The 15,591-nt window shown below is 41.4% G+C and overlaps 1 protein-coding gene across 1 annotated transcript in view; it reads right to left on the bottom strand.

The window, feature by feature from the left end:
• The window catches only part of HMCN2 (hemicentin 2), a 192,083-nt gene that overhangs the window by 39,758 nt on the left and 136,734 nt on the right, over positions 1 to 15,591 (bottom strand). The window contains 13 exon segments of the mRNA XM_074293875.1: positions 810 to 966; positions 1,503 to 1,630; positions 3,482 to 3,626; positions 3,748 to 3,889; positions 4,537 to 4,673; positions 4,787 to 4,868; positions 5,534 to 5,724; positions 6,113 to 6,385; positions 8,445 to 8,542; positions 13,454 to 13,637; positions 14,312 to 14,436; positions 14,687 to 14,846; positions 15,003 to 15,146. Of these exon segments, the coding sequence (XP_074149976.1) occupies positions 810 to 966; positions 1,503 to 1,630; positions 3,482 to 3,626; positions 3,748 to 3,889; positions 4,537 to 4,673; positions 4,787 to 4,868; positions 5,534 to 5,724; positions 6,113 to 6,385; positions 8,445 to 8,542; positions 13,454 to 13,637; positions 14,312 to 14,436; positions 14,687 to 14,846; positions 15,003 to 15,146 (1,966 nt within the window).

Genomic DNA, 15,591 nt, shown 5'->3' with positions numbered 1-15,591 from the left:
AAATGGCAACTCATCGCTATTTGCTCTTTGTCCTACACACACACATCTGTATAAGACCTCTGGGATCTATCCCAAGTCTGCAATTAATTCATTTTGTGACATTGAGGAAGAAACTGAACTAATTGCTCCAGAGCTCACACCCTAATCTGGACAGCAGGGAATAAATAAGCCCTGCTCTGCCTACTTGATCTTAGAGTTGCTGTGGGGTTCAAATTAGATACTGTAGACATGAGACCTAATATTTTGTATAAAATATATGTGTACATGTTGTTTCCCTAAGGCAGCTTGCTGAAACACTGTAAATAGAGCTCTGAGCCTGCATCTAGGAAGTCCTAAATTCAAATTTTACTTCCCATACTCCCTAGCTGGGTGACCCTTAATCTCTTAAATTCTCAATTTCTAGTTTCTTTATATTTTATCTGGGGATAATAAAAGTACCACTTCTTAAGCATGTAATTATTCCTTCTTTCCTTTTTTTCTTTCCCTTCTCCTTTCCTTTCCTTCTTTCTTTCCTTCCTTCCTTCCTTCCTTCCTTCCTTCCTTCCTTCCTTCCTTCCTTCCTTCCTTCCTTCCTTCCTTCCTTCCCTCCTTCCTTCCTTAGTTCCTTTCTTCCTTCCTTCCTTCTTTCCTTCCTTATTTTCTTTACCTGCCACGCTTTCCTCTTTCTTTCCTTTATTCTTTCACTAAGTTATATGCCCTTGAAAATGAGAACAGTTTAGTTTTTGTATCACCAGGTATCCATAAAGAAGATGCTTTAAAATGTTTGTTAATTCATCGATTCAAAGTGCTACTAATACACATGTACTGACCGGTAAGCCCCTTGAGGTCGATCCAGGCTCAATGTCTGTCCATTCTTCTTCCAGATCACATGGGGCTTAGGGGAGCCTCTGGCCTCACAGGGCAGGATGGCCTGATTATGCACAGTCAGTGTCAGGTTGGAGGGTCCAGGTACAATGGTGGGGGGCTCTGTGGATTAAGGAACTGGGTTTAGAAAATAGCCATAGCCCAGAGTGAGAGGATGCAAGAGCTAAGAACAAGAGAGAATCAGAACAAGCTATTCATGACTCTAATAAACATGTTGGCAGGAAGGGAGGTAGGGCCAAAGGGTGTCAGGGAGCTAATGTGAGCCTTGCATAGGCATTTGTTAAGTTCTTGTTCAAATGAACTGACTCAAATATGAGAGGAGGACTTGATATTTACAACAACGTCATAAGGAGATTCATCAAGATGCATTGCACCTGGCAGACTGTCTGGCACATAGTAGCACTTAATAAGTGCTTATTGATTGACTGATAGGGTAACTAATCCTGACTTACTAAGTATAGATGGGAGGTTAGGGCATCCATTTGGGTATGTTTCTGTAGTACAGTATTAAAGCATATGAATAGCTCACTCCAACCAGCTGTTGATACTATCATCAGAGACAGAGGATACCTAGACCTTAAGCCCTATGTCACAACATTCTAAATATAAATCCTCTTGTCTCTTAGCCCTCTACCTACCAAAGACCCGAAGTTCCCGTCCTTGCCGGTCTGAACCAGCTGAGTTTGAAGCTTGGCAGAGATAGTACCCAGAGTCCTCAGGATAGACTGGCTGAATCCTCAAGGAGCCATCGGGCAGAAACTCCAGCCTAAGAGGAGAGGAAAGGATTGAATTAGCAAAAAGACCTACTGAGTGAACTGAACAGAAGCTCCTGTGGAAGATTTGGCCCCCTCCCCCTCTAGCTGAGGCTATTGACTATGGTTCTTCCCAGCAGGCTTTCTTTCTTTTTTTTTTTTAATTAATTTTATAATTATACTTTTTTTGACAGTACATATGCATGAGTAAATTTTTTTTACATTATCCCTTGTATTCATTTTTCCAAAATTTCCCCTCCCTCCCTCTACTCCCTCCCCTAGATGACAGGCAATCCCATACATATTAAATGTGTTACAGTATAACCTAGATACAATATATGTGTGTAAATCCAATTTTCTTGTTGCACGGTAAGAATTGGATTCCAAAGGTATAAGTAACCTGGGTAGAAAGACAGTAGTGCATACAGTTTACATTCAATTCCCAGTGTTCCTTCTCTGGGTGCAGTTATTTCTGTCCATCATTGATCAACTGGAAGTGAAATGGATCTTCTTTATGTTGAAGATATCCACTTCATTCAGAATACATCCTCATACAGTATTGTTGTTGAAGTGTATAATGATCTCCTGGTTCTGCTCATTTCACTCAGCATCAGTTCATGCAAGTCTCTCCAAACCTCTCTGTATTAATCCTGCTGTTTATTTCTTACACAGCAATAATATTCCATAATGTTCATATACCATAATTTATCCAACCATTCTCCAATTAATGGACATTCATTCATTTTCCAGTTTCTAGCCACTACAAAAAGAGCTGCCACAAACATTTTGGCACCCACAGGTCCCTTTCCCCTCTTTAGTATTTCTTTGGGATATAAGCCCAGTAGTAGCACTGCTGGATCAAAGGGTATGCACAGTTTGATAAGTTTTTGGGCATGGTTCCAGATTGCTCTTCAGAATGGCTTGATTCTTTTGCAACTCCATCAACAATGCATCAATGTCCCAGTTTTCCCACATCCCCTCCAACATTCATTATTATTTTTTTCCTGTCATCTTAGCCAATCTGACAGGTGTGTAGTGGTATCTCAGAGTTGTCTTAATTTGCATTTCTCTGATCAGTAGTGATTTGGAACACTCTTTCATATGAGTGTATATAGTTTCAATTCATCATCTGAAAATTGTCTGTTCATATCCTTTGACCATTTATCAATTGGAGAATGGCTTGATTTCTTTAAATTATAGAGTCAGTTCTCTATATATTTTGGAAATGAGGACTTTATCAGAACCTTTAATTGTAAAAATATTTTCCCAATTTGTTACTTCCCTTCTAATCTTGTTTGCATTAGTTTTGTTTGTACAAAACCCAGCAGGCTTTCTAAGAGCAGATGTATCCAAGACAGTTTATCAAGATGTTGTCTTAAGAATGTTGCATTCTCTCCCTCCATTTTTCCTGCCTCCAACTCTCCTCTTCCAGCCTTCTTGATGGTGAAGCCAGTACCACACTGCTTGGTATCATACAAGTGATAGCTCTGGCTGATGTGGTCCTGACTTATGAGGCCTCTGGAAAAGCCAGCCCCTCATCTCACAATTGAAGGAAGACTTGGTCTCTCTACAGGCGACGTACATGTGTGACCAACAATATGGGACAAAGTGGTGGAAGCAGCCTGATTCTAGGAACTTCCCTCAACTCTCCAATGGTTATGAGGAACCATGAAAAACATTTAATGAAACTAGCGTCATATGGTATTATTTCACCATTTTCCTCAGCCACAGGCTAACCCCCAAATCCCAATCAGACACCTAAAGAGAGGGAAAAGGTGAATGTGGATGGATCAGTACCACCCATCATTGTCTCTGCACTAGCTCTTAGCAACAACCCATGGTTACAATTCCTTCCAGGCTTATACCTGCGGCTTCCAGGAACCAGTGGGATTCCATCCTTCCTCCAGCTCACTATGGATTCAGGGATTCCCTTGGCTTTGCAAGGCAACAGAGCTGTCTGGTTCACTGAAGCGTTCACTACCGAAGGGCCTGGGTGGATTGTGGGAGCCACTGCAAGGAAAAGGTGTAGACTGGACCATCCCAGAGCTGGAGCCAGCACACTTCCTAGGCTTTGCTCTCAGGACAGAATGCTTGTTCCGTTTCCCTCAACTCAAGGGCCACTAATACTCACTGTGGATCTCCACATCAAAGGGTAGGCTAGTGCTACCTGCTGCATTGCTGGCAACACAATTATATTTGCCACTGTCGGAAATGTCCAAGGCCTGGAGCTGAAGGAATCGTCCATTTTCCAGGAGCAGAGTGTGGGAATCTGCCTGACAAGTCCACAAACAGACATAGTTTATCACTATCAGAACTGGAGCTCAGATAGGGCTTTGGCACTGCTGGAGAGGGTTCAAGATACTAGAAGGGATCCACAGGGCTCTCCTCTGGTGCTTGCTATGGCAAATCGGCACTGTGGTACTTCCACGTAGCTAGAAGCTTCCTACAGCTCTAACCTTAGCTTCACCTCCTTTTTTCTTTCTTTCTTTCTTTTTTTTTTTTTTTTTTTTTTTGTTGAGGCACTTGGGATTAAGTGACTTTCCTAGGGTCATACAGCTAGAAAGTGTTAAATGTCTGAGGCCAGATTTGAACTCAGGTCCTCCTGACTTCAGGGCCAGTACTCTATCCCCTGAACCACCTAGCTGCCACTTCACCTTTTCAAGTCACATTTCTGTCAACCCACCATATATCAGGGGACAAGGGAGACCTTCATGTGTTGAGGATCACATTTAATAGTGGTCCTCAACACTCATGAAACTCTGAGGTCCTGCATAAGAAACATCATTCCTTTGTCTAGCTGTAGATCCCAAGATAACCACTAAGCCCAGAAATAAGCAATGGAATAAGAAGAAGGGTCTGAGCTTAGCTGCAATATTAAAGTATTCTTTTAGAATCAGTAATCCCTCCACAGCCTACCCACCTGGAGCAGGATGCCCTCTCTGTGCCATTCAATCTTGGGTGGTGGGTCTGCCTCCACTGGGCATTCTAGGACCAGCTGCCCATCAGCCAGTCCAATGACTGTTCGAGTTTCCCGGGACCCAACAATGTTTGGAGGTGCTAAACAGAAAAGGGACAGTCACATATGAGACACTCCCAAGCATTCATTTGATTGCTCAACCATGTTCACGGAGTTTTCTTCTTCCCAGTTTCCTTTAGCATGAAGCTCCTACCTTGTACCCTAACCAAAAAGTTCTTTCCATCTTCACCTGCAGGATTCTCAGCCAAGCATGTGTACAACCCAGCATCATCAGCCTAGAAAACAAGAACTGATCTTTTCCCATCTCCAAGAGATATTGCACAGTCACTGCCTCCAAATGCATTGTCCCAAATATCACTGCTATCATGTTACTGATCTGCTTAGAAAATTTGGATACAAAATATTGCAAATCATTTGCACTAAAAGGGTTATTATATATAACATACGACAACCTTTAAAAATTTTAAAACAAGGAAACTGAACAACAGAAAGGTCAAGGGATTTGCAGAAGGTCATATAAGCAGCAAGCATGAACTCAAGTATTCTGATTCAAATTCATTGTACTTTCTGAAATCAATACCACATTGTCATGGTTCCCTCTACCCTCTAGGAACAAATTTGTATGCCTTAGTCTTGAATACTAGTCCCTACATGGTCAGGCTTTAGCCTCCTTCTCCAACCTTAGTTCCCACCAATCCCTTTACACATATCCTTTTAAACTCCAATTAGAAAGAGGTCAGGTCGTATTCTTTTTTTCCTGTTTGAGAAAGGGCCATGAATGTAGGGGGAATACAATGATGAATGGTTAAAGAATAGAAGAGGAGCTAGGAAGTCAGATTGTAACTGGGTCTGGGAAATGACTGACATCACATAGACACACAGACACATACACACACACACACACACACACACACACACACACACACACACACACACAAACCTGGACACCTTCCACTTGGAGAACACGCCCATTCTTGGTGATACTTCCTATCTTGGCCACGGCTTGCCCATCCTTCTGCCAGGTGATGTTGGGCATAGGGCTACCAAGAGCATTGCAGATAAGCTCCAAAGGGGCACCAGGAAGCAACAGCATCTCTGCAGCCTGGCCTAAGTCCTCAATCTGGGGGGGTTCTGCAAGGGGTACAGGCTGTGAGTCACTGGAGGAAAAGGGCTTTTCTTGCCTTGTTCCTCCTGAAATGGCACCAAATGGAATAATCTTAGAAAACTGAGAAGTGCATGCAGTGGGGACGACTAGTCTCCCAAACAGAGATCAGTTTACCACAAACCAAGGTATTTGCTCAGGCACCACATTCAAGCCTTGTCCCTAGGCTGTGAGCTCCCAAGTAATCTTGTCCATCTGCTCCTTTGAAACTTGATGGGGTTTTATCACTATCTCCCTCCATGTGACCCTTCCTTTATTTTTCCCCTTTCTCAGTCCAAGGTTGCCAGGAAAGTGGGAGTTAAGACATGGAAAGGCAGTAGAAATAGAAGGGAAAAGAAAGGTGAATGAGAGGCTTACCCATCACAGCCAGCTGGAAGTGTCTGATCGCTTCTCCAGCTTCATTGGTAGCCACACAGGAGTATGTTCCTGCATCGTCAGCCTGCACTGCCTCCAGCTGCAGGCTGGTCCCTGTCCCTAGGCCCAGGCTCTGGACCATCAAGGATGCTCCATCTTTGAGCCAAGACACGGCAGGCAGGGGGGTCCCTGTGGCCTCACAAGGGAGCGTGACATCTGAGCCCCTCACTACAGCCACAGCATCCTTGTTCTCTGAAGGCTCTAGGACAGGGGGAACTTGGAAGGGGAGAGAAGATTACAGCCCATCTTTTATCTGATGTCAACCAGAATGTTCAATAGAAGGTGTACTACCACTAATAGTAGCATATTTTTGGGAGGAAAGGTAAAGTCTTTTTTTTTTTTTTTTTTTTTCCCTCCCTGAGGCTGGGGTTAAGTGACTTGTCCAGGGTCACACAGCTAGGAAGTGTTAAGCGTCTAAGATCATATTTGAACTCGGGTCCTCCTGAATTCAAGGCTGGTGCTCTATCCACTGCGCCACCTAGCTGCCCCCAGAGGTAAAGTCTTGAGAAGAAGCTGGGAAAATACTAAGGTATCCCCACACTGGCTCTGCTATTCCTTGATGCTACTAGATATCTACAGGGGCAATAGCCACAGAAACTAGGTAATATGTTTCCATTCACTGATGAAAATGATGATGAAAACAGGTAATGTGCTATAATGAAGAAAGGGATGATGCTGAAACTAAGAAAATCTGGGTTCAAATTCTACCTTGAACACATCCTGGCTATGTAACCCTGCGTAAGGATGCCCAGGTACCCTAAAATGAACAAATTGCAAAGAAGGTGTTGGTCTGCATTGGTATAGGGAATTTCTTCACCTGGGAGTCCCATATAATAATAAAATCACAGGTTCCCTTTCTATCCATAGCAATAGCAACAATAACAATAATGACAAATTCTACTACAAAAGTTTTTTCCATATATTCAATATTTCATAGAACATTAAATATAAAAAGTAACAGCAATGTTTTTAGAAGAATTGCACTTTAGCCTATATTGAGAGGGAAGGAGGAAGGGAAGGAAAAATTTGGAATACAAAGTTTTGTAAAGGTAAATATTGAAAATTATCATTGCATGTATTTGGAAAAATTAAAAAAAACCCTCTTATTTAAAAAATAATAGCAGGAGAGTGATCTAAGGTTCATTTCAATCTGAACACTATCAAGTAATAGTAATAACAACTCACTCAAATCTGGGCATTCTCTCTGGCTTTTCCCCATACCTGGAATGTTCTCCTTCCTCTGATACAACTAATGACCTCTCTGGCTTACATTAAGTCCCAACTATAATCCCACTTTCAACAGGAAGCCTTTCCTAACACCTCTTAACTCCTTTTTACTTTAACTTTTTATTTTTATTTTAACTGCCTTCCTTCTTTTAATTATATCCTCTTTATCCTGTATTTAGCTTATTTTGTATGGATATTTACATGACCTCCCATTAGACTGTAAGTTTTCTGAGGGCAAGGATTGTCTTTTGCTTCTTTTTCAATTCCCAGCACTTAGCACAGTGCTTGGCACAAAGCAGGTGCTTAATAAATGTTTGATGGATTGAATTTCCATAGCATTCTAAGGTTACATAAAATTTTTCCTTTAATAACCACTATCTTCCCAGCAAAACCATGATATAGTCCTTATATTGTAAATTCCCATTTTGTAGATAAGAAAACTGAGGTTCTAGGGAATCAAATGCTTTGCTCATAGTCACTTAGCTACTAAGTAAGTATCAGAGCCAGGACTCCAACCCCAGATTTCCTCGCTCCAAGTCCAGCACTCTTCCTACTACACAAAAGAGCAATAATTAAAAAAAAAAAACAAACTTCTAGTCAGTCTTGAACTTTTTCTAAGGGAAAGGTTACTTCCTGATACACCTCTACTTGTCTGAACCTGAGGGAGTCCTTTTACCAGCGTGGGCCCCAGTTTCTTCATCTCTAAAATGAGGGGGTTGAAGTACATGAGATGATCCCAAAGGCCCATCTCAGCTTTCATAGTCTTTGGTTCTGTGACTAAAGGGGGGCCCCCAGGCAAAAACTCTGCTTAGAATCTTACAGGGAGGCTTTGACATGTTCCATGTTGTTCTCCACCCCCACTAGAGTCATCTACTCTTTCCTCTTGCCAGCCATCAGGATTGGGATGAGTTAGGGCATCCTAATAGAAGATTAAGAAATAGAAGCAGCCTTCTAGACCACCTTCTCAGGGAAGCTGCCCCTACTCTGCCCCAGCCAGGAACCTATATTCAGCCCAGCCCATCCTGCCAACCCCTTCCTCCGTTTATACCATGAATCTGTAAGCTGAAGGTTCTCTCAGCTACTCCTGCAGGGCTGGAGGCCACACATGTGAAAGTTCCTGCATCTGCCACCTGAACCTGGGAAATCCTAAACAGTGGGAGTAAAAAAGGGGGGAACAACTTGGTATGAGCAGGAGACCAAATGGACATGTTCCCAACAGGTTCATCCTGCTCAGGAGAAAGACACATGAGATGGATACTGGGTGAAGTCAGAAAAGCAACATTGTACCTAATAACAGTAACATTGTGCAATGATCAACTATGACAGACTTTAGCTCTTAACAATACAGTGATCCAAGACAATTCCAAAAAATTCCTCTTGGCAAAGGCTATCCACATGCAGAGAAAGAACTGATGGAACTGAATGCAGATCAGAGCATGCTACTTTCACTTTCTTTGGGGATTTTTTTTTTTTGCCATATTTTCCTTTTGTTTTATCTTTCACAACATGACTAATGTGGAAATGTTTTACATGATTGCACATGTATAATCTTTATCATATTGCTTGTTGTCTTGATGGAGAACAATTTGGAATCCAAAAATCATAAAAAAAAAGTAAATTTTGAAAATTGTCTTTATGTGTAATTGAAAAAAATTTTAAACTATTTAATATTTTTTAAAAGAGTCATGAGAAAGGTATAGCCAACCCTAACAATCTCATGCCTTAGGAAATTCCAGGACTGTTGCTGGCTAGACAGACTCAGGGAAGCTGGGAAGGAGGGGACGGAGCTGGGTATTTTGGCCAGCTGATGCTGAGAAGCTTGAGCTTCATGTACACCACCATAAGAATGAATAAAATAATAACTCATGTTTATTTTTTAAAAAACATTTTTATTTAAAGTTTTGAGTTTCAATTTCTATCCCTCCCTCCTTTCTTCCCCTCTCCTTTTACTGAGTGCTTTACAAAGCACTTTTCTCAAACAACCCTGGGAGGTTACAAGTCCCAATACTCTATTTCCACTTTATAGATGATAGAATATTAGATTTAAAACTGGAAGGAACCGTAGTAACTCCCACACTCACCCTCACTCCCTCATTTTACAGATCAGAAAATTGAGGTTCAAAGATTTTTGTACATGTGAAAATAAATTAGAAGTGATGAATGTGATATAAACAAAGTCACATGGTAAGTAGGCAGCAAAGAACTAAGGTGATGACAGGAGCATGCTAGCTTTCAGGAATTGATTTATTATAGTTTTGTTGATTGCTAATAGTTAAAGGGGGAAGAAAAATAATAATTGCAGATTAAACTTAAGAGTGTGTCATGGATAATTTCCACACATATATCCCTCTCCTCCCCCTATCCCAAGAGCTGGTTATTAAACATTTGCCAGCACACTCATGGATGAGGGGCACTGAAATAGGGAAGTCAAATGTCTAGATTACATGCAACAAATATTGAAGCTGGGATTGAATTCTTGTCTCCTAACACCAAATCTAGTATTCATTCCACCTTCCTGCTCCTCAAATATCCACTCAACAACTATGTTTTAAGTACTTATTATGTGTTACGCACCTACTATGTGATAGGCCCTAAACCCAGGGAATACAAAACAAAAAGAAGGAACAGTCTTACCCTTCAGAAGCTTACACACTACTGGGAAGTACCACACAGATAAACAAATTCAAAGTAGTTTAAGGGGAGAGGGAAAGGGAGAGGAAGAGGGAGAGGGAGAGGGAGAGGGAGAGGGAGAGGGAGAAGGAACTCTGGGGACAAGGAAAAGCAAGAGGAAGTAGCAAATGAGCTACAGTTAAGATGAAGCTAGGGAATGCATTTCAGGCATGATTCAACCTGTGCAAACAAATAAAGAGTGGAGACAGAAAGTTACCCTCAGGGATAATTAGTAGGCTAATTTGGCTGCACATAGAAGATATGAAGGGAAATAGTCTGGAAATGCTGGCTAGAAACAAATTTTAGAAAACTTTAAATGTTAGGCAAAGGAGATAATTTTTAAGTAGGAGAGTCACATAGTGAGACCAATGTCCTAGGCTCAATGCCTTGGGATTATCCTGGCAATTATAGATTGAAAAAGGGGGAGTCTGGAAGCTGAGAGACAAATTAGGAGGCTGCTCTAAGAGATCGAAACAAGAGAGGATGATAGCAGTGGCTGTGCATGGAGAAAAAGGATAGATGTTAGAGAGAGATGCTGTGGATATGGGATAGATTGCTGTTGTTTAATCATTTCAATCATGTCTGACTCTTCATGACCCCATTTAGGGTTTTCTTGGAAAAGATACTAAAGTGGTTTGCCATTTCTTTCTCTGGCTCATTTTACAGGCAGGAAAGCTGAGGCAAACAGCGTTAGGTGACTTTCCCAGAGTCACCAGCAGGAAAGTATCTGAAGACAAATTTGAATTCAGGAAAATGAGTCTTCTTGACTAGGTTCAGCGCTCAAGTCTCCTCAGTTCTTAAAAATGACATCCATATCTAGAAAAAGAACTATGGAGACCAAATGCAGACCAAAGTCTACAGTTTTTGTTTGTTTTGTTGTTTTTCTCTTTCTTATGTTTATACCTTTTTGTTTTGATTTCTTTTGCAACATGACTAACACAGAAATATGTTTTAAATGATTGTACATGTATAACCTGTATTAGTTGCTTATTATCTTGGGAAGACGGAAGGTAAGGGATAGAATGAGGAAAATTTGGAACTAAAAATCTTTAAAAATGAATTTTTAAAATTATTTTTTAAATTTTGATTATATTAAATTTTAAAAAGTTTTGTACAAACAAAACCAATGCAGCCAAGATTAGAAGGGAAGTTGAAAATTGGGGAAAAAATCTTTACATCTGAGGGTTCTGATAAAGGCCTCATTTCTAAAATATAGAAAGAATTGACTCAAATTTATAAGAATGCGAGACATTCTCTAATTAATAAAGTCAAAGGATATGTGCAGACAAATTTCAGATGAAGAAATTAAAAACATTTCTAGTCATGCTCTACATTACTATTGATCACAGAAATGGAAAATAAGACAACTTTAAAGTACCGCTACACACCTCTGAAATTGGTTAAGATGACAGGAAAAAATACTGATAAATGTTGGAGGGGATGTGAGAAAATTGGGACACTAATACATTGTTGGTGGAGTTGTGAATTGATCCAACTATTCTGATGAGCAATTTGGAACTATGCCCAAAGGGCTATCAAACTGTGCATACACTTTGATCCAGTAGTAATTCTACTGGATCTGTATCCCAAAGAGATCATAAAAGAAGGGGAAAGAACTCACATGTGCAAAAATATTTGTAGCAGCTCTTTTTATTGGGGCAAGAAGCTAGAAATTGAGAGGATGCTTATCATTTGGAGAATGGCTGAATAGTTATGGTATATGAAGGTAATGGAATATTATTGTTCTACAAGAAATAATGAGCAGGCTGATTTCAGAAAAGTCTGAAAAGACATGAACTGATGCTAATTGAAGTGAGCAGTATTGAGATAACAAGATCATGTAATGATCAGTTGTAATAGACTTGGCTTTTCTCAACAACATAGTTATTAAAGGCAATTCCTATAGACTCAGGATGGAAAATGCCAACTGCCTCCAGAAAGAGAACTATGGAACTGAATGCAGATTGAAACTTAGTATTTTCATTTTTGTTGATTTGTTTTTTTCCCTTTTGGTCTGATTTTTCTTGCACAACATGACAAATATGAAAATATGTTTAAAAGAATTACATATAAAAAAGAGAAAATTTACAGGAAGTATGTCTTAGATGTTAGAAGAACAGGACAGACAATAATTGTTATAAGATCTGAAAGAAGGAATATGTAAGAATGATGCAGGCTTGGTGGGGACAGGGGACAGCACAGAAGTCTTGATTCTGGTCTCAAGCAACATTACAGGAGGCAGGTTTGATGTGGTGGGGAAACCAATAAAGCTAAAAATTTCATTGATTATATTATTATAATTTTCTCCATCTCCGTTTTCTCTCTCTCTCTCTCTCTCTCTCTCTCTCTCTCTCTCTCTCTCTCTCTCTCTCTCTCTCTTGCTCTCGCTCTCTTGCTCTCGCTCTCTCTCGCTCTCTCAATCTCCCTGTCTTTCATTACCTCAGTACCTGGAATTCTAATTCAACTCCTTTTGAAAATTATTTATGTAAATGTCCTCTATTATTTATATACTCACATTCAATATTGTTATACCCATGATTTTTTTTATTACAGTTTTTTATTTACAAAACATATACATGGGTAATTTTTTCAACATTGACCCTTGCAAAACCTTCTGTAACAAATTTCCCCCTCCTTCCCCCATCTCCTCCTCTAGATGGCAGGTAGTCCAATAAATGTTAAATATGTTAAAATATATATTAAATCCAAAATAGGTATATTTATACATTTTATATTTATATAAACTTATATTGCTGCACACAAGAAAAATCAGATCTAGAAAGAAAGAAAAAAACCTGAGAAGGAAAACAAAAATGCAAGCAAACAAGAACAGAAAGAATGGAAATGCTATGTTGTGGTCCACATTCAGTTCCCATAGTTCTCTCTCTGGGTGTATATGATTCTTTTCATTACTGAACAATTGGAACTGGTTTGAATTAACTCATTGTTGAAGAGAGTCACGCCCATCAGAATCATTCATTTTACAGTCTTCTTGTTGCTGTGTATAAAGATCTCCTGGTCCTGCTCATTTCACTCAGCATCAGTTCATGTAAGCCTTTCCAGATTTTTCTGTATTCCTCCTGTTGGTCATTTCTTACAGAACTATAATATTCCATAACATTCATATATCATAATTTACCCAACCATTCTCCAATTGATGGGCATCCACTTAGTTTCCAGTTCCTTGCCACTACAAAAAGGGCTGCCACAAACATTTTTGCACACGTGATGCCCTTGAAATTTTAAAAAATATTTACAGGCCTTGGGCTTTCTGAGTTTCAGTAGCAAAATTCCTGACTCAGCAGTACTCAACTCACCACTATAAGGCATTGATGAGAGATGTCAACATGTCTAAGGTTCCCCAACACTCATCCACTCTTCTCTTACCTGAGAGTACGGCCCGAGGAATGGAGATGAGTGCGCTGGGACAGTGGCATAGGGAGGCCATCCTTCAGCCAGTTAATCTGTATTGGTGGGGAGCCTCGGGCTGGGCACACCAGGGTCACTAGCTCCCCTGGTACACTTATCAAGGTCCCTGATCCATTGACCCCTTTCTCGATGGTGGGGGGAACTGGTAGAGGGGCAAAGAAAGAAAGAAATAGAGACATAGGTAAGAGAAGACCTTTTTGTCTGAGAAGACTTGAGACAGGTTCACTTTCTCTTCTCAGAAAAAAATTGCCCCCTTGCATTTGAGATCTTAGAGCCATAAGACCCAATCCTTTTACATTATAGATGAGGCAATGAGGTGCACAGAAGCAAGTGGCTTGTCTAAGATCACACAGCTAATAAACATATGAGCCAGCATTTCAACTCAGGCCTTTTAACTTCAAGTCCAGGTCTCTATCTATGACCAAGGAGCCCCTGGTTTTTTTAACTTGGCCTAGTTCCAAGCCCACTGTTTCCTCCCAACAATTCTATGTTGGGAGGGAACCAAAATTATTAAATATCAGCTTTATGGGTAAGGACCCTGAAGCATGGAGAATGCTAAGTAACTTGTCCCAAAAGAACCCAAAAAGTTAATGGTGACACAGAAACTAAAAGCCGAGCGTCCAAGGATGACTCCCAACCTCCAGGATGGATGCACCAGGATGCCACAGATAAGAGGTCCTGGATATGATCTCATCATTCCTTGTTACTCAACTGCACTCTCTGGTCCCAATTCCGGCCCTTGGAATCATCAGAAGCCAAGCTGGGAGGGGGCTGAAGCCCCAGGAAGGGATCTGCCCCCCTCCTTGGTACCCTTACCCAGCACGCTGAGTGTGTGCAGTTTGGTGTCTTCTCCAGCACTGTTCTGGGCAAGGCAGGTGTAGGCCCCGGAGTCGGAAGCCTTCAAGCCCTTCAGGACCAGGGAGCTGCCATCTGTATAGAACCTGCGCCAGCAGGAACAGAGGGGAGATAGAGAGAAGGGTCCTTCCTTATTCCCCACTTCCATCTCCCTTCCATCCAGCTCTCAAGGTGTTTTAGTCAAGAAGCACTTATTAAGTGCTTGCCATGCTCATGGCATTGTACCAACTCCAAAAGTCAGGTATGTACAAAGTATTCATAGAATACATGTAAGGCAACTGGAAATTGGAAGGTAATAGTGGCTGGGGGCCTGGCCTCCTGAAGGGCAGTACATACCGAAGGTGGGGAGAGATGTGAATTCCCAAGGGCCTCCCGTCCTTCAGCCACAAGATGTCCGGCTGCGGCTGCCCTTCTGCCTCACACTCCAGCCTCACTTCCTGATCTTCTAGGACATTATGTTCCTGGGGAACCCCAGAGCTCAGGATCCTGGGAGCCACTGTAAGCAGAGGGAAAGTCCTCAGGCCTAGAGTCTAAGCAAGGAATAGCTCCTGATGAGAGAGGAAAACACCAAAGGGTCCCCAGTACCAAATACTAGTAATAGGTCAGATTGTCTTCAGACAATCCTGGCTGGGCAGCAGCATCCCTGACATACCTAATACCATGACCACAAAATCTTTGCGGGCTTCAGCCTCGGGGTTCTCGGCCACACAGGTATAGGTGCCCTCCTGGGAGGGTTGCAGGCGACTGAGCTGCAGGCGGCCCCCTCTAGAGACTACTCCTCTCTCCACACTGCTCTCTGCAGGGAAAGGAAGCTAGTCATCAAACTCTCCCCTGCAGAGATACCTAGCTGTACCCTACCTGGGTATTTTAAGTGCTCAGGCTTGAATTAAGGAGTTACCATGTCTACTAGTCCTATTTGTATTTGTCTCATTCTGAGAAATACTCACTCACTCACTCACTCACGCATTCATTCATCTAACCATCATGTAAGGATGCCTGACACTGGGGAGATTTGACTCTGTTGCATCAAATTGGACTCTTGGCTGACTTTCAGGGAACTTCCTCTACACTTATTTTCCCCCAATTCACCTTTGATTGTTTTTTTCAATGTTCTTTGAGTAAACTCTGCTTGTTCCCATCTCCATACCATTGATTGAGTTGTTTCCCCCTCTCTCCCAATTTAGAATTCCTCCCTTTTCCCCCCACAGAACTTGTTGATTGGAGCCCTGGGCAAGAGAAAG

Source organism: Sminthopsis crassicaudata, chromosome 2 (assembly GCF_048593235.1).
Source record: "Sminthopsis crassicaudata isolate SCR6 chromosome 2, ASM4859323v1, whole genome shotgun sequence".
Taxonomy (NCBI): Eukaryota; Metazoa; Chordata; class Mammalia; order Dasyuromorphia; family Dasyuridae; genus Sminthopsis; species Sminthopsis crassicaudata.
Note: the sequence above shows the minus strand (reverse complement) of the source record. Positions and strands in the feature narration are given on the sequence as shown.